The sequence below is a fragment of the Chlamydotis macqueenii genome, chromosome 21, assembly GCF_036417535.1.
Source record: "Chlamydotis macqueenii isolate bChlMac1 chromosome 21, bChlMac1.mat, whole genome shotgun sequence".
NCBI classification, from domain to species: Eukaryota; Metazoa; Chordata; class Aves; order Otidiformes; family Otididae; genus Chlamydotis; species Chlamydotis macqueenii.
The window spans coordinates 5,341,622-5,361,247 of record NC_141576.1 but is presented as its reverse complement, the minus strand read 5'-3'; the positions used below and the strand labels follow the sequence as shown (position 1 = coordinate 5,361,247).

Sequence of the window (19,626 nt, the reverse complement as noted above, 5' to 3'; positions counted from 1 at the left end):
TGGGCTCCAAAACAACCCCCTCCCCTCCGGAAACACTCATTCAGAGTTGAATTTGAGAGATATTCCTGCTTTGTACCAGCTGAACAGAGCCATGGCGTGGTCAAGTGACTTGGCTGATGTCAGAGAAGGGAGAGGCTGTGCCAGCAATGCAGCATTCCGCTCCACTGCCCTTTGTTGCAGGCACTGAAGCAAAACAATGTGGAGTCTGACTGATCCTTACGGCAACGCACCCTAATGAGGGGACGCATGCAGCCAGAAACCTCTCAGACAGGGGTCCTGCTGCTGCCCAAACGACTGCAGTTACATGGAACAGACACCCCCTTATTACAACTGAAGTCAATTTGTGATACGTCTGTATAAATCCACAGATTATGAAGTTTCATTTACAAAGTATAGATCTTGCTTAAATTATCACATGCTCATTCCAAAAATAATATAGGTATGTACACACCCATAAATATATCCCTGAGATTGCCTTTGTACTTTAAGGCTGTATTCTAGCAACAAACCTTGATGTCAGTTTAGTAGAAGTTCTGGGTTAAATTCTGAGACTCCCTTAAGCTGTTCCTTTCCATCCTCCCATTACGGTTCTTACACACGAAAAGTGATTCAAACGCACTCTGAAGAAATCCTCCATGCAGACTAACAGACCAGAATTTATGGGAACACTCATTCTCCATCTTTATGCCCTGTGCCCATGAAATTCTACATTTAATAATTAGCAGCATTCCCAGCTTTCCAAACATCCTGCCAATGCCTCAGAGGTCAAAGAAATTTTAGATTCCCGCTACAGTGCTCGCTTTATTCACTTACCTATTGGAGCTGTGAGAGGACTTCAGGTATTTTGCAGAGATAATATTCAAAGACAGAATAGCATCCACAGCAGCTTCATCCACCTCTGCTTTATTTCTTATACGTCCTGAAAAGGGTAGGAGGGGGAATCAATTAAAACCATTGGTACTTGTTCTTCCTTAGATTGCAACACGCAAAACAGAGTATACTCACCAACAACCAGCTCTCGCACATCCTTCCAGTGCAACTCACTGCCCTTCTCATGGATAATGGTGACTGTGATTCGACGCTGGATTCCCTGGTAGAGTTCAAAACCAAAACACTGGTGAAGGATTGCCACACACATACTAACATCATCTATTTTGCACTTATACTGCAAAAACGAAGCAAATAAGATCATTTAAATTACTCTGTAACTGTGAACAAATACCTATTCCTGAACTGTAAGAACTGTTCCTATCATTTTAAGAGAGAGGAAGTCACAGGTAAGCTCTACAAAAAGGAACTGAGAATTTAAGACCAGAAAAACATAACAAACAAACAATATTTAACTAGGATTATCTTTAGAATCTAGCGAAAGACAAATTGTTATTAAGGATTATTACATGAGCGTTTGTGATTAACTACAGGCATTTAAAATACACTGAGACACAGTCATTGCGCAAATCTGCCTTATGGCCATGTGCAGTGGACCAATGAAAGTTGGGTCCCGCATGATCCTTCTGCATCCTAGAGATGTTAGAGAACACAGAAGGTACAAACCTGATCCCTAAGGTTCCTGCTTTTAAAAGGCTTTCATCTTTTATGAGTGGGATGCACACTGACAAGCAAAGGAGACAGCGATATACTACGGGTCAAACATATTCTCCTGACAGCCCAAAGCTAACAGACTAACTACAGACTGAAAGATGACTGACCCTACAGCTATCATTAGACAGCTGTGTGGGAAAGGAGAAGACAGGAAAGATGAAAAGTCCAGTCATTAGCATTCTAAGCCCCCCTGTCAAGAGATGAGACTTGCTGTTCAACAGCCTTCATTAGTACCTGGTGAAGCAGGAACGTCCCCTGACAGGGCAGGCCTCCAGTGTGGTCCACAACAGCAGGAATATACCTGTGTGAGACAGAGGAATCAACAGGAAGGAAGGATACGCTAGCACAACAACTTTACTCTGTATTTTCCTGCCAACAGTTACATCTCCATATAATATCCGAAGAAATAAAAGTGCTTCTACTGGCTCTCAGACTGGACTCTTTATTGGACCACAGTTATCAGTGAAATATAGAAGTATCATACACTGTACTTGCAATACTTCCAGAAAACTCCATGGAACTCGCTTCTTAATATAATCCCTAAAGACCTGCGAGGGGAAAACCTTCTCTGTAGCAGAAATGAACATAAAACAGAGCCTGCTAGGTGACTTCTGGAGCATAAAGTCTGCAATAACCCGAAGAATACAAACTCACGGCCTACACAGGGTAAGTTTTCCCAGCCCCTGTGCAGCTGGTGTGCATCGGCTTTCAAAGTGAAAAGATTACTTCAAGTGTGATACAATGTCATTCTGTCTCTTCAGTCCTTTCTAATGGGGACAACAAACGCCAGCAGAATTTACACCCCATCACTACAAACCAGTCTGACGTAAGCCAGGCCACCGCTCAATAATGACTGCTAAACGTCAACCTTGTCTGAACAGAACAAAGGGTAAAGGATCAAACTCCCAAAAACCACTGGTCTGAAAACAGAAAAGATGAATACTGGACTTACTCTCCTGTTGGCTCCAGTTCGCTGATCTCAAACCACACAAGGAGGTCATATTTGCTCACACTCTGGCCCAAGCTGGGTTTGCTCATAGTATTTAGCTTGGTAGCTGGCACTTAAAAGAAAGAAAAAAAAGAATGGTTTACAAAGACTGAACAAAACTTACCCTAGGGCTCACAGAAACATGTACATAGAATATATAGGATACACGAAATGACATATGCAGACCACATCTTTTTCCATGGAAAATGACATTGCTTACAGCAATATTTCCTAATGTTTTTTAAATCTAAGTTACTAGATTTTTTAAAAAGTTAAATAACAAAAGTGTATCCAAAAAGCTTGTAAAAATATGCAGTATCTCTAAATCCATAGAAAAAGAGTTTCCTGAAATGTGCATCCCTTACTTTACAGCTTAACTGTTTGCGATTTAGAGCTGTTCAGATCTGTTCATTTGCAACATTACTCACCCATAAAGTACACTTGCCCTTCCTCACACAAGGGAAAAAAAAAAAAACTTTCAAAAAAAAAAAAATCAACACATGGCTAGCCTCCTGTACTAGTTTAGGTAAGAGAACGTGTACGCAAAAAGCCAAAAAAAACTTATTCCCAGGGTCATAATCCTGCCAAAGTATTTTTCTGGGCTCCTTATGTTTTGGAATTAGTGATTACTACTGGCCAGACCCTCTCTAACTCCTTTTGTAAAAATGTAGGGATAAACTATGTTAAAAAAAAATAATGGGATAACTGAAATTCTAGAAATAAGCTGATATTCCTTCACATACTTACATCACACCTTTTCGCTATCACTACATGACTTCTCTTATCTGTTCACTCATTTGATTTTTGTAAATGGGAACACTTAAAAAGCTTAGTTCCTGGGTAGCCTGATAAGTATTTTTGTAACTCTGCAACTGATTTTCCATTTTTATCTCCTTTCACATATTAACCTCATTGCTTTTATTAAGCCAAATAATTATTCTCCCTTCCTGTCTCCCAAGCCCCATTCCTCCCTTGCTCAAGTGTTCTTTAGGTTCTCCTGTCTTCACACCTCTGTGCATCCTTCAGCTTCCACCATGACTTAATTTCCCATGCACTGGAAAGGCCTAACAACCTCCAGCTAAGAAAAGGTCCTTATAGGTGTGCTTGTGTGTGCTTTCTCTTTTGAAGAAGAAAGTGTGAATTCTGTTTCTTTTCTGGGTAAAATAGTAGCTACCTGAGAGGAACAGATTTTACAAGAGTCTGTTATTTACAACACTACAACTCCATCATGCTAGCTAGCAGGCTTCAGCGTCATCATCACTCTTGACTCTCATTACTCAGAGTAGTCACTCTTACACCCACCATATCACACAGCTGCACACGAACTCATTACAGCTGGACTCTATGCTGCTCACAGCAAGAGGAACATCAACCACGCAAGTCACTCAGGTTTACCGCTAAGCAGAGAAACTCAAAAGCATCAGAAGAGAAAAACAACAGAAAGACACACTTAACGTTCTAGAAGTTCTCATGGACTTCCTCTGGTACAATTAATAACCAGCATGTGTCTGTCTCTCTCTTTTTTTTTTTTTTTTAAATAAAGCAATACAAATGTAAGTAAGGAACAGCACTGTTAGTGGCAAAAAAAGATGATCAGCAAAAAGGAAACCTATACAGAACTCAACAAAATGTTTCCTCTACTAGCTAGATGTTTTTTCATATGCACCATCTCTCATCCCAATATCACAAAACTATGTACAGAACACACAAAAAAAATCAGAAGTCCAGGATGTTTCAGGGAATAGATGCAGTGACACAGAAAAATCTGTGACACCTAGCACACTGGAGTTTATAGACTCTCTGTACAGTTTTCACTACACTAGCCTTAAACTTAAGCACAACATCATCCTTCCATGACCACAGTCATGGCAGTTTCTAGTCCCAAGAATACTACATGATAAAGATAAGGAAAAAGGAATTTTGAAACATGGATTGGAACTACTTCTACATCTACCATAGATCAAGTTTGGCTACTAACCATCTCGTTTAGGAGCCCGCTCACTCTGACAACTGGGAACAGGCAGAAACAGAAAAGGTGGCAGCTGGTCAGCTCCATCCTGGAAAGCAGCCACAGCAGAGGACGCGAGCACATTGGCATGCTCGGATAGCGTGTTCAGCACATGCACGTTTACATAGCCAGACATAAGATACCTAATCAACTCAATTTTTCTTTCATGGTCTGCAAAGGGAATGGAACACACACACAAAAAAAAAAAGGATGGTAGAAATATGCAGGTGAGAGAAAGCTGGAGGAGGAGGAAATTAAAAGGTGAAATGGAAAAAAACTACAGAACAGTTCAGCATGCATTATTACAATTAAGCAAAGAAAACCAAGGATCATTTCAACAAGACTGATTGACTAAACAAGAATGCTAGAGAGCAAAAAGATGAAGCTGTTAATGAATAAGCAAGTTTCCAGTCAAGTGCTCAGTAAGCACGTAACGAGTCACGGCCAGATCTCATGGAATACAGTCAACACTTCAGGAATGAAATTCCACCCGTTAATGAACCAAGAAGCACTTCCTGTCAGAGGAGGTTGAAAAGAACACAAAATAGAAGATAGCCAGCAAAGACAGATCCAATGCCCTTTGCAGCACTCACTCCAATACATTTCTTGGTGCCCTGAATAGCTTAGGAACACACCACGACCTTCACTGTCGGTAGCAGACCTGTGATGTACAGAATCAGAGAACTGTTCTCACCTGGCTTTGAGAGCGGCATGGGGGGAGGAAAGAATCTTCGGGAAGGCTGTGGAGGGCTATAGAGAAATGAAAAGAGTTATCAATATAGAGGCAGCTAAACATAAAAAAATATATACAAATGCACACACATGCATGTATGTATACACACATCCACTACAGTCCTTCCACCCATTTTTGTCTCTAAAAATATCCTCACAATCCCCTGAAGACGGGTAAGTATCACCCATCAGGAAAACAAAAGGATTCAGCACACTTCTCACACTAACCTATGTCCTTTTTCTACCCTAACTCAATAATCCTAGCTGTCAGTAAAAAAATAAAATAAAATAAAATTAGTATTTCCAACTGCTCTATGCCTATTTTGCACTGAAAATTTAAGTAGGTAACAGGCTTTTCCCAAAATAACTTCAGGAAAATGAACAAGTCTCAGCTGGCATTTCCTCTTAAAACCAGCACATGCTTCCTTCTTTGCAGCTGCTGTGCTCAGTAGGAGGGCTCGCCAAGGACGCGCAACCCAGACAATAGCCTCTTCCCTTCAGCTATGAAGAGGATGACTAGGGGTCCTGTCCCCGATTCAAAAAAATCCACGTGCTCAGCAACTTTGTCACTAGTATGTCAAAAAGTTCAGAGCCTTTTGTTTTCCCCCTGATCTCACCTCTCTTCTTTTGGCATCATACCTGCATGCATCAGGCCACTTGCCCTGAGAGAACACTGCATCTTGGAGCACTGTTAAGCTTTACCCAGAACTCACCGAGATCACCGCTGAAGTTCTGAGTACAGTATTCTACCACCGCAGTGTTTGTTGGGTGAATGCAGCTTTCCACATTTGAGATGGCAGAACAACTCCATCACTCACTAACAAAACAGATTGTCTGCGTAAACAGCGCTCTGCCAGCACTCAATCTCTGTCAGGAATCCTGCTCGTGAGGGTGTGGCTGTATCATTTCAGGAGTATTAACAAGTACTGCCTGAACTGCAGAGCTAACCTGAGCGTGATCACCAACAGCTTTTACGCCAAAAGAGCGAACAATACCTGTTGAGATCCTGTCCTTGCAGATGGAGAGGATGCTGCTGATAATGGCCAAAGACTTCAAACACAATGGGCTTTGTTTTGATATACTCCACAAATGATTCTGTCACTTCCACAGCAATCTATTAGGCAAAGTAAGGAAAGAAAACGAGACATACAAAAAAGAAATCTTCTAAGTGTGAATTTTAGGAGTTTCTATATTTCATACAGTTTAGTGCCACTCACAGTAAAAGCAACTGCATTCCCCTTTGCTTTAGGCATCAATTCTACTGTCCAATAAAGGAGAAAATGAAAGCCTCAACATTAGGCATTCTAAATAGGAGAAGAGGCTATATGTAGCCAAAGGATTAGACAGTTCACAAAAATAGATATATTCAGTTCATCGGAGATTATGAGCACTGCTAGTCACATGTATTTTACTTCCTGAATTCTAGACTGCTTTCACTGAACATCCCTGGAAAGGAAACAGAATTTAAAGGCAGGAAGTAGAGGTGAAACAGAAGAGTTAAATCTGCCACACAGAATCATTCTGTATGTTGTTCTCCACCTAGGATTACATCATTCAGCTGAATTCAGCTCCTCCTGCCATCTACTCTTAATAATTCCCCTTGCTCCACTTTCCTATACAGCTCCCATGAGTTTAATGAGAAGGATATACACAACTCTCCATGCTAAAACAGGCACTTGCTGTTCATGTGAAGTTTTACTTACATTCTGAACATGGTAAAACCCAAGGGGCGTCCCTCGGCCATTGTTTTTGAGAGGTTCTGTTGAGAAAGCTTCATCATGCCGATGTAAAAAGCTTAAAAACAAACAAACAAAACCCCCAAATAAACCACCTCAGAACAGTTTAGTGAAGATTGCTGTGCTGTGAGCACAACACTGAAAGGAAACCCATAAATTAATTCTGCTAGAACTTTACAGGGAGTTGAGTGATAGCCTAAAGCTAGGAATACCCTAGCCTTTGGGACCACAATTCTTGTACTTGTTTCGTATCTTTATTACTTCCATTTTTTGTTCTCTTTCTTAAGAAACTGAGCCAAAGAACCTTTCACTTGAGACCTACTGATTTACTCAAGGGTCATATAGCTTTCATTCCAGTAGAGCATTTGTACAATCTAATACAGAATTTTTCACATTAAAAGCCATCAGCAAGGAAAAACTTAAGATATCTATAACTGGTAACTTAAGAGTCCACTCTGAGTCTTCACTCCTTTCTGCAAAACTTTATTCCTTAACACTATGCAAACACAAAGCAGGTAGTGCTCGTAACAAGAATTCCAGTAACTGACAAAGCATTTCTCTCTGCTATACCACATTGCCAATGATTTGAAAAGCTCTCAGACTCTCCACTGCCCCCCATTATTTGTACTCTCTATCAAACCATTCATTGCCTAATGAGAAGAAGGACAAATTCTTACTTGAACTGGCAGAAGATATCTGCGTATTCAGGAAGGATGCCGCTGGCCTGTAGCACTGTCACACGGAACGTAAACATGCTACCCAGTTTCAAGTGATTGCCAATTTCCTCAGTGAATCCTTCCATAGTCATCTTTCCATCCAAAGTGGCTGACTTCAAGTCTTACGGAAAAACAAACATCCCACATGAAATAACTTCTTTTTTTTCCTCCTTTCCTTTATTTTCTTGAAAATATTCCTTCAGGCAACAGCTTAGTCCCATCACACTTTTTTTTTTGTTTTTCTTTTGAGCTCAGATTATTTGCTAATAACCAAAAGCTCCAAATACCTAGGAACAGCTTTTCTGCACAGTTCTTCAAACAGCAAACTCCAACACCTATCATATGCAACCCATCAGTTACACCTCTCCCTACCCACTATATTCTTGAAGGACACTCAGAACCCCTTTCTATCACCGACTGAAAGTGTCCCAGACTTCCCCCAAGTTCTTCAGAAATACTACACATTTCTTGCTTACCTAGCTCATTCATTCTGTTGATCTCCTCTGGAGGAGTGGTAACGTCTGAATTCTGTCCTTGCCCTTCTACAATTCTTAATTCTTCCAATGATAGTCCAGACCGAGTCATCGCAGCTGAAGAAAAATCACTCTGAAAAATTAAGTGAAGTTGCATGCAAGACTCCTGCAGTTTCTGGTTTTCCCATCCTCTTCTTCCTCCCACATTACTTACTCTTCATTTAGAAGCACAAACTACTGCACTCAAAGAAACTTAACTCAATTTTAAGACTTCTTACCTTATCAAAATATTCATTGTCAAATGAAATTTTAGCTGTGCCAGACTGTCGAATACCAGATCCATAATCTGGGGCTTCCTCATCAGCTAAAAAACAGGTGAGAAAAAAAAAAAAAAAAATTATGAGGAGGAGAGGGGAAAAACCCTGAGAGCTATCTGAGTGGAAGTTCTGATTACAACAGAAACCAGTTTGTAAAGTAGAAGAGGCCTGGTTCCAGTCATCCGATAACAGATTAGAGTAAGTGTTGGAAAAAATCATAGCAGAAATCTATCCATCGTGAACTCAAGTGTGGGAAAACAAGACAAGCTAAGAAGTTTAATCATGAATACACTTATTAACTTTGAAGAATTTTGAATACAAAGCACTTTAGTACTAATTTTAATTATTTTTACTTCTGATTATTATACCAAATGTGAATTAACATCTCACAATCCAACGACACATGGGAACATATACGCACATTGATTTAAATTGCCACCTAAAATCCTGTAGCCATAAACTAAGCAGTCACACTAGCAAAGCTTCAAAAGTACATGCTGTAAGTTTGAAAGGCAGTTCTGTCCGTACAGTCTGTCCATTTAATCTCCTCTTTGTGGACAGTAACAACAATAAGGCCTGGTTAAATGCCAGATATTTTTTTCCCCGCAGTAAATGCACACTTGCAGGAGAAATCCCAAGATTCAGAACATGTTCTGAAACTTCGCTTAGGGACCAAATAATGCCATGGCCCTTTTTCAAGAGACATCCCCAGTTCAATTCCTATTAATCATGGTGTATTTTCTTTATTTGGATGGATACACAGAATATTTAGTTGGAAATATTTGGTCAATGCTAAGGAAACCAAACCAAACTAGAAATGAGACTTTTGTACACATTAAAATAGATTTTTATTTCACTTGCTGTTTAAGTCCTTGCCAGAGTGATTCTTACACATCTTCAGAGTCTGAGATTTCATTGCACGTTCCCATGGAGAGTGAAATTTCCAGGGTTACCCTACCTACACAATAAAGAAATACTGGCAGATCGCCACTGCTATAAAAGACAAATTATGGGAAGTAGCTGTGCTTTCACCAGCATTGATAAGCCATGGCTAACTACCAACAGTTAAACTCAACCAGCTCACCCCATACTGGAAAAATATAAAATATTAGCAGCTGACTAGCAGGCTGCAATTAAGCTCTGGCATGCATACAATGGCAGTGCAAAATTGGATGAAGCAGTTACCATCCCCGTATATCTACCCTTCTCTGCTAAGAAGTTATAATTCCTGGTGATTAAACAGTATGTTAAAGTAACTTCTAAGTCTCCACACATTTTAGTGATGCAATTAAATGGAAAATTGCTGCTAATTTCCATTTATACTATGCTGAAAACTGTCAGTTCAGGAACTTATTCACATGCTGTTCAGTCCAACGGAGGAGCACATTTCTGTGCATTATTTAAAAGGACAGTTTGAGAAGAGCAAACACTTGGTACATATTACTTGTCTGCAAGTCACCACAACTATCAAACTTGCCTCATCCACTGTTTATACTGGGAGCCAGAAAGAAAATCTTTGCTTTATTTTTAGTCTGTAGACTTACTGACATTAGTTAGCCCTTTCACTGTCTTAAACAGCAGTGTTGCATTAGTTGCCAGGTATAAAAATCAGTGGTCAACATCATAATTTTAAAAGCTTCTGATCAGTAGCATTATTTCAAGATTTACTTGTGCTTGGTCCATATGATTCACACCAATGAAAAAATTTCAAAAGCAAGCCTATAATAAAGAACAAGCCTTCTCTGCAACACTACAATTATTCAAGTTTGTGTATAAGAGAGAATAGTTTGACATTTGCCTTTTTTTTAAAGCTGCAGCTATTCATAGTGTACCAGAGTTGCAAGGTAAAGCTCTCAGAGTATCTCACCTGCTATAGCCTGCACTGCCACTCGCAGAAATCCTCGTACTTCTCCTTTCTCGCTGACAACAGCTACTCGGTGAATAAGAGGCACCGGGTATAGCAGATTGCTCAGGTATACAAACGCTCTGGTAACAGGAAGGAAAGAAAACACAAACAGCATTAGGCAATCATCTGCAAAACCAGACTGCAGTATTTGGTTGGCTAATGGGACATAAAAATCTTCAGACAGTCTACTCCACCCATCAGACCTGTGCTGCGGTCATGTATCCACATTGTCCACACAGCTTTGACAGTGCTGAAGAGCCCTAAGTGAAGCCACAAAACACTCTAAACCAAATGTTGGAGACACAGGGCTTGTATTAGTGAGTTACAAAACATATGAAGGAGACAATTTCAGATGAATGCTTTATAAAAGGTAATTTTAAATGCACTACGGTTGTAAATGGAGCTGTTAGCAAGATGGCAGAAGTCTACTACGGAACAACTGATTATAAAGGTTTGAGTTTTCCACCCCAGGAGTGCAGTGTGAAGTGATAAATTAAAAGGGACTTGGCCTACTGTGTTCACACAGACTCAAATATTTTACTGAACATCTAAAAACACTCTTCAAAATAGATCACTGCATGTTTTCTCTCTTCTACATACATTTGATAACGGTGTATACACAGTAATCAGAAACCCCCAGTAAACCGTAAGTCATGTCTTGGGTTTCTTGGAAGATTCACTAAGTGTACGGATGGAATATCTTTTGGAGTATTATATTTACTTCTTAAAAAAACCCCACACAACAAAACACCACTAGAGCAATCATTTAGAAACATCAGCTTACAACAGGAAAAGCAGCATTTAGGCCCAGTACTGGACAATCCTGCCAGGAACTAACTTTTAAAGTTATATACAAGCAGGGTCTATTTTGGAACAATAAATTAACAAGTTTTATTGCACAGACTTTTAATTAGAAGTTAGACTAACGTTATTAACTTATTTTGTTTCTGATATGAATTGCAGTTCTTAAAACACCACACTTCAGTGTGATTAGCTTGAGCAAAACTTTAAATGTTGAGAAGCCTAACAAGTCAGGTAAAAATGGCTCCCAACAAGTGGGAAAAAATGGAAGGCTTTATTTAGGTGAGCTGTTTCGGAGTTCAGAGGAGTACCAAGATGCGCAGTTTAACCAATAGTTTTACCAGTTGTTAAATTTAAAGTGACAAACCAGTTGTGTATGTAATTATTATGAATTTATGCAAATTAAATTATACTAAACACCAGTCATTTGTTTAACCGGATTTCCCTCTTGCAGTCCTTTTTATTAGTCTTTATTATTAAGTAAAATTAATTCCTCAAATTTATAACTGTTATTGTTTAATATTCATAGGGAAAGTCCTGCATGACAAAGAGGACTGAGACAGAAATGAAAGTGTTCACTGCCTCTGTCTGTAGAATTTGTTCCGTGAACACAGCAAGACTGATCTGAACTCAGTTCCTCGTGACACAGAGCTAAGGACCAAAGCTGGAAAAGATAAGTGTTTCTCCTTGGGTTCACATGCCCGTTCCCAGAATGAATGAATGATCTTGAAATGACAAAGGTAGTCAAGCAGGTGCCAGTTGCAAACCAAAGAAACAAAAATAACGCTACTAAAAACCAAGATAATGACAAAATGCAATGGAGGAGAGAATGATTAATAAGGCTATAAATGTAGCAAAATGAAAAATGAAGAAAACCATAAAACAACAGAAAACAACCGCAACATAACACTTGACTAAGATTAGGATCTAACTCCTTTTCAGTCTGCTCCAAAGTGAGGTAAGCACTGATAAAGCAGGGAAGGGAGAAGAGATTAAACTTAAAGTAACAAAATGGGAAGTTTGATTTTTTTTCTTCTCTGCGAAAACATTTTCATGTTTAGCTTTGAAATTTCACGTGGTGTTCATTTGAGAAAGCAGCATCCTGCCATAACTGAAAACAGTCTCCCAGACTAACAAACTGGAATCATTCACTTGGACTGGACCAGGGATGGAGTTCAGGAAGGTTATGTAGTTATACGCTCAATATGAAAAAACACATGCAGTTTGAAAATCACATTTCAAGCTAGGGAGAACAGACATTTCTCCCCAACAGAAAGGAATCTAAACAGCCCTGCATTGATGTGCATGCAGTAAGAGCCAGTTTCACTAACTGAGGCCAGTCATTACAGAAGCCTTCCTACTTCAAAGCCAAACTAGTGGAAAACGAAAGCATTACCTGCATGAAAAATAAAAATATATTTTAGTTGGCACAGCTGAAGTTCTGAAGATGCTGTCCAACATACGACAGCCAAAGCATTCAGCTTTATTAGCAACGAGAATTTGGTCACCTCAGTAAAATGACAATCCCAAAGAAAAAAAATATTTCTCATCTTAACTTCCTTCCATCCAGTCACCTAGATCACTGGAATAATTTTGACATAGAGAAAGAAAAGCATATAATGCAAAGAGTTTTAAGCTTCCTGTTTGGTGATGAAAATGCTGGATCTCTTCTGCAGAGTGGAGAGCAAAAGCACATTTGCTGTACAGAGACAAGAGCTGGTTTATGCAGCAATACTGCTTTCCAGTGCCGTTCTATCTGCTCCACCACAAGACAGTACCAAGTCAGGAGCGGATGCTTAACGTTATCCTCCTCCTCCTCCTCTTCCCACATCTGGGAGGACTCCCACTCCCCAAACACCCCCCACACACAAGTGTCCCCCTGCACCTTAGCCCAGCAGACTGAAAGAGGGGGAGCTGTATTAGCAGAAAGATTGGTGAGGTAAAATGGCATACTCACAACAAAACTAGAAATGAAATTTAACAAACACAATTTAAAAAAAAAATCAAACAAAAACCAACAGAACTCAGAATGATGACAGATAGCTTTTCAACAAACACATCAATTCAGGATTAAAAAAAAAAATAAAAATCCCATAGTCCTCTCCCACCTCCCTTAAAAACATAGCAAATGCTTGGTATGTCACACCATTAAGTAGAATCAGCCTTAAAGACAGCCCAGCATGCCAGAAGAGATGGCTAAAGGGACCAGCTCTTTTTTCCTGTTCTTTAATAGCTATAGTACAAATAAAAGACAGTCACAGCACAGAGAAAGAAAAAAAAAATCCTGTGATGCCCAAGGAGCTGGATAACTGCATGATCAATTTCTCCTCCTCCTCCTCTCCTTTGTGACCTAGACTCACTGTTGCTGATGAGTCCCTCTCTAAAATACTGTTGTTTTTTTTTTTTGTCACGCATATTCAACAATATATGAAACAGGTACACAGCTAAAAGCGTTGAGGAATTTTGATTTTGTTATAAATTGAACACTACCTTGTGCTCAAGACAGTATCTGTGTAGATGGACATACCCTCCAATACTTTTAAGTCACACTGTTCAGAAGTAGAATTCTTGTGCTGGAAGACACTGAGAAATCAAAATAGTTTCTCCTCAGTGGTGCTAAACTGTCTATCAGGTTTCTGCCGACAGAATCAGCACGATAGAAGAACAGAACAGGAAACGGAACAGATTAGAAACCAACAACTAAGGCGGGGGGGGGGGGGGGGGGGGGGAAATCATTCCGCTGTCTACTCAGAGATAACCCAAACCAAGTCTCATTCCTCAATACAATTTACAATCCAAGTAGAATTCTTTAATATGTGCAGCTTCCACGGTTCAGGCTAGCACTCTGAACTGCTGCAGCTTCACACGTCTGTCCACGGAGACGCAGCTCAGTACTCTCTGTAATACATGGAAATGGGAAGCAAGCTGTGTAATCGCCAGGAAGCACAACTGTTTTCATTATACTCTGTATTTGCTCAGCTTGTGCTGTGCTTCCTGAAGAGTCTGTGGAATGAAGATGAATAGCCCAGCTTTTTCCCAAGCACTGAAGGTCCCGCTCTGAAAAAACACGCACAACAGGAGAACACGCTGAGTATGCTAGCACCCTTACAAGAAAGCAGCCCCAGCACTGCAAACAGCACACGTATGCTTTAACCAGCTGATAACCACCTCCGAGTCAGTTAAGATGGCTTTCCCAAACTGACTCTTGTGGATCAGATTAACCTGGAAAAATTAGACCTTATAAAACACATTATCAGACGTGTCACATAAGGGCACCAATTCACAGAGGTCAAATAGGACTAATGCCATTTCTCTTCTGTGTCTTTCAAAGACTAGATCAAGGAAGTTCCAAGTTTTAATCACAGCTTGTAAATAAGTCCACTAAAGACAAAGAATGAGGTTAGACAGTACAGCTAAACTGATCTAGAAGACTGACAGAAGACTGACAAATTTAGTCCTCCATTTTTAGAAATAATGCAATCAAGTCTCCTGCATTTGAAGAAACCACAAAAAGATCCTGCCTTTCTGATCATGAAGTCTTCCCTGCTTACAGTCACAGAAAACTCAAGCTCTGGACTCTTCTCCCTTCTTCCTTCCTTGCACCAGCCATGGAGTCTTACCCCCTCTTCCGTACAACGCCTGCGGTAATCACCTCCCTCACTGGTTTAACAAGTAGACTGGCTTACAGAGTGATCAAATAAGCAAAAAAAAAAGCATAGCTGGGGAAATGGGAGCAGAAGATAGAGGAGCAAAGTCACTAAATAAAATCTTTCTGTTCCTTGTCGTGATTTACGTCTTTGAGCAAGACCATCTGTGAGGAAACAGTGCAAAGCACTACGTTGTTTTTAATGCAACTTGCTGCCTTAGGGTCTACACCACAGACTGAGGTCTGATAATCACAGAATGGTTTGGGTTGGAAGGGGCCTTCAAGACCATCTAGTCCAACCCCTCTGCCCTGGACAGGGACATCTTCCACCAAACCAGGTCACTCAAAGCCCCATCCAGCCTGGCCTTGAACACTTCCAGGGATGGGGCATCCACAGCTTCTCTGGGCTATTTAATCTAAATCTACCCTCTTCCAGTTTAAAGCCATTAACAATAATGCCTTAATCGTATCTAGACTGGCAAAAATAGGTAATACTTTAAAATACACCACACAAGCTTGTTTCAGAAATTGAAGCATAGCGCATGGGAAAGGTACCAATGAACACCACCAGCCAGTGAATTTTAATGGTAATGACCTTTCACTACGTAATACTTGCTACCAAGAGTCATGCATAATCTCAGAAGCAGAATCATCTCAAAGAATCCTCTTTTCCTTATCCAGAAAGGGCCACTGTTCTTTCTCCTCATGCAGTCTTTTCTCTTCAGACACAGAGGATGTTAGATGAGTTTTCAAAAAATTGACTTATTGGATTGGACTTAAAGACTTTCTACCATACTCTGAGATTCTCTTCTATGGGAGAAAATGACATACTACAATACTATCTTAGTACATCTTGCAATGGCTAAATAGAGCGTTCTTAGAAATAATGCTTAAATACTGTACACAAGCAAAACCACGTTCATTCTATGTTGTGACAGTTATCCAGAAACAGAAACGTATTTACTCACATTGTCGCATCTAAGGGTTATTTTCTCAATTATAGGTCTTTGTGGCCTCTGACATAGGAATTTAAAACTTAGTGTTAAACTACACTCATTCTGTGGCAATTCCAATTCGCGTGTATAGATATTTTGGCTGGCTTGACAAATATTCTATGCAGCACAAGGCAAAGCCATTGCAGCCTACGGCAAGAGCTGGTCCCTTTTGGCCATTCTCAGAGTAACCTCACCAACCTTCCCACTAAAATGAACCAAGGGGATCGGTCGTAAAACGGGTCGCGCCCATCATTGAAGAGGTCTGATCCCTCCTCAGTTCCAACGTCGGAGCCAGTATCATCCACAAAGGCCTCATCATCAAAGTCCTCCATCTCATCCTGCTGTTCATCAGCCAGTTCAGTGATGTCGGAGTCAGCCGTGGAGAAAGTGGGGGAGGGCGTGCGATCAGCAAGACGCTCATTCACGCAGCCATGGAATATGGGGGAGCTAGATATTAGTTAACGGAATACCAGTTAACAGAGCGAGGGGAAAGAAGAAGGCTTCATTTAACAGCCATCTGTCGTCATCAGCACAGAAACCACCTGAACGACAAGCAAAGGCTTCAAACCACCTGGGCTGCAATGAAACATAAGGGAAGGGATCGCTAACAAGGTCAGGAAAAAAGCATCCTTGAACTGAGCAGAAAGCAAATGAAAAATGAAAATAAACATGGCCGAACATACAGATATTGAGAGCACATCCATTTAACAGAACTACAATTCTTATTTCCAACATGTAGCATTTTTGTAAATAAAAATATTGTAAAGGTGCAGCCAACATCGGGAAATATTAAAGAATCCCATCAGGTATTAGGTATTTCCCCAAAGGGTGTGACCAAACTATGTAAACCACAAATGCACATAACCTGGGCCACTTTTCCTCTCAGTTTCCAGTGTTCTTCATACTCTCACTGCTCTGCTCCAGTGACTCTCAATAGAGCTTAGGTAGCTACCTTTTTTAAAAATAAACTTACAACTCACTAAGCGTTCAGTCAAATCAGATTCTACAGGTTACACCAGAACTGGCAACATCCTAAAGAGTATTTTCTGCTCTTCACTATATTTTAAGTCTATCAGAAATCCCTGACAGACAACACACAAGAACAACAGGAGTGGCCATACAGTTTACAACCACGAAGTCAAAGTTCATCCAGAACTGACAGGAGTTACCAGTGTACCAGCAGTTGAGATTATCGTCCATACCTTCCAACCAGCTTGAACCAATGGAAGCGATCGTAAAAGGGGTCACTGCCTGTCATCGTGCTTTCATTCTCATCTTGTGTATTAGATGCCATTTCCCCAGCTCTGTCGTACATCTCACGCATTAGGTCCAACCTCTGCCTGCATAAAGGAAAGGAGGATTAAAAAATTAATTAAGAGTGAACTGAAAAAGCAGAAAACACAAAGTAGGGTACACTGACTTCACTATGCCAAATTACACAGATTACAGTCAGAATTTGTGTAGCTTCCATAGAAATAGAATCTTCTTAAGCTTTTTATTATAAATTATGCCCTATACTACTAGGTTATATAAAAGCAGGTGGCAAGGAAACTTCTCCAGTGAAAGGAACACGAAAAAATTAATGCAGAGAGATGAGCTCTGACGAGCCTTCTTAGATTTAAAAAAATAAAATTTAACCTCAAGTTACAAAAAGTAAATGTGCAGGTGAGGTAAGATGCTGGAGAACAAATGCACTTGTTTAAAGAATCTAGAAAGCTGGTATTTAAAACACACCACTCTGTCGGGAAAGTTGGCATTTGGGAGGACACAGAGAAAAAAACAAGTACAACACAGAACGAACAGCAAGGGGTGAAATTTTTCATTGAGGCTCCTTAGATATAAGAAAAATTGCTCTCTAGTAATATTTACATACTTGAGTTTTTCTAAAGACCAGTAATGTGTTGCTCCGTTCTTCAAATCCTGGACTTCCACTGCTACCACTGTACGGGGGAAAGGCCTATTGTCCCGGCTCTTCTCCAGCTCAGTGGGCAAAAGCTCTGGAGGCAGTGGTGAGTAGAGCGTGTCTGTCAGCAGGACAAACTGAAACTGCACCTGAATGGGAAAAGGAAAATTATTTCAGTTCTGAAAAGACAGATATCAGCATCACAAAGGGGACAGAGATCTAACCTAAGACAATGGATGAAGCGACTTGCATCTCTGTGAACAGATCCAGCATTTTTTTTCGCGTCACTTTTTCTTGGTCTCAAATGGCATAAAACATATCTTTCAGCTGAGTACACAGATCTCGCCTTTATTAGCACAGCTAGCAGAGGTTTGCAAAACTATACACCTAGCACATCCTGTAGCACCCATTTGTCTTGGACAGATGAATGACCACATGTAGTTAAAAGCAAAAAGGAAAAGATAGGGCCCTGGGGGGATGTACACGTACATGTGTTTATGATATCAACAGGAACAACATAAGGGAAATGAAGAATAGGAGAATATCAACCAGATTTGCATGGGATGTTCATTCAGCCACAGGTCTGAATCAGAGACTCACCATTTTCTGAACCCTGTTAAAGCCCAAACTAATAAGCAAGAGACATATAACTTCAAAGACTACACGTAACTCTGAGCACTTGAAGCAGGATTATACAGTCAAAATTGATGAGTCAGAAAATTCAAACAGCTACTCTGCATGTCCCCACCTTTTTCTTTAACTCTACACTGATTGCATTGGCTTCTTTCAGATACACTGCATTTCCCCAGAGTTGGTCCCTCAGTGAAGTAAACTGGTGAAATTTCCACTTTCTGAAAGCCCACTGTGCTAGTTCGTACTCATGTCGTGTCCAGGGCACTAGGAAGAGCAAAGAAACAAAAATAAAACACTGTGGCTTCTTCTCTAAACCACCACTTGATATATCTAATACTATTGCTGACTGTGTCATCAAATTTCTCAACACCTTTCCTGGAAGAGAAAAACAGAAAACAAAAATGTCCATTTTTATTATTCGGTGTGGAAAAACTGGATTCAAACTTCCTCACCACTAGTATTGGAGATAATGATCAAATAAGGGGATTTCGAACAGAGAAAACAAAATAAATTGTACTCTTACTATTTTAAATTAGTTAACAACTATTGAAGTCAGATGCTGAAACAGTGGAATGAAAACAAGCATTACAGGAATAGTCAACTCTATATGCTGTCCTGAAATTGAGTTATCCGGACATGTCACAGCATGAATTCTAAGAATTCCAACCAAGGAGAAAAAAGAAACTTCAAAATCAAACCAAGGAAACAAAGGCAACAGTATTAGTTTGGTTTAAGACATTTGAACTCTGTCAGTGCCAAGAGATAGACGTCTTCAAATTCAAGACCACCAAATCAAAGCTTGTAGTTAAACTGATCTAGTTTGCGCATCAATAGAATCTGTGGATGTATATCTACTGTTCACGTGGAACTTATTTTATAAACAGGCATTTTACATCGTTATGCTGTGAAGATTACCGATTAAGAAGTTACGATGCATTTCACAGCTTTCCAAAGCAAGTTTCCTATCTATTGCAAGAGACATTATAGCAAGTCTTCCTTTAGGCTTGGCTAGATCTCAATTAATTTTAGCTTCAAACTGACCTTCTTCCTCCTCCTCCTCCTCTTCCTCTGTTGTTTCAGCTGCCAAGGATCGTGTCTCTACCTGCTTCTGTAAGGCCTGCAGCTTGCTCTCATAGTCCTGTGGGGAGAGAGGAGATACCGTGTAGGAGG

At 40.1% G+C, this 19,626-nt stretch overlaps 1 protein-coding gene across 7 annotated transcripts in view; it reads right to left on the bottom strand.

Moving 5' to 3' along the window:
• KIF1B (kinesin family member 1B) overlaps positions 1–19,626 on the bottom strand; it is a 93,131-nt gene that overhangs the window by 16,285 nt on the left and 57,220 nt on the right. For 4 of the 7 annotated variants that reach the window (XM_086764246.1, XM_086764248.1, XM_086764247.1 and 1 more), the window contains 16 exons: positions 19,498–19,594; positions 18,572–18,720; positions 17,794–17,972; positions 17,123–17,260; positions 16,119–16,367; positions 10,440–10,558; positions 8,534–8,619; positions 8,259–8,388; positions 7,744–7,903; positions 7,034–7,124; positions 6,326–6,444; positions 5,293–5,348; positions 2,555–2,663; positions 1,837–1,903; positions 1,006–1,090; positions 814–919 (listed from right to left, as the gene is read on the bottom strand). In XM_086764246.1, coding sequence (XP_086620372.1) covers positions 814–919; positions 1,006–1,090; positions 1,837–1,903; positions 2,555–2,663; positions 5,293–5,348; positions 6,326–6,444; positions 7,034–7,124; positions 7,744–7,903; positions 8,259–8,388; positions 8,534–8,619; positions 10,440–10,558; positions 16,119–16,367; positions 17,123–17,260; positions 17,794–17,972; positions 18,572–18,720; positions 19,498–19,594 — 1,940 coding nt within the window. The remainder of the gene's footprint in view (positions 1–813; positions 920–1,005; positions 1,091–1,836; positions 1,904–2,554; positions 2,664–5,292; positions 5,349–6,325; positions 6,445–7,033; positions 7,125–7,743; positions 7,904–8,258; positions 8,389–8,533; positions 8,620–10,439; positions 10,559–16,118; positions 16,368–17,122; positions 17,261–17,793; positions 17,973–18,571; positions 18,721–19,497; positions 19,595–19,626) is intronic. The other 3 variants (XM_086764250.1, XM_086764252.1, XM_086764253.1) reach the window with 1 other exon arrangement.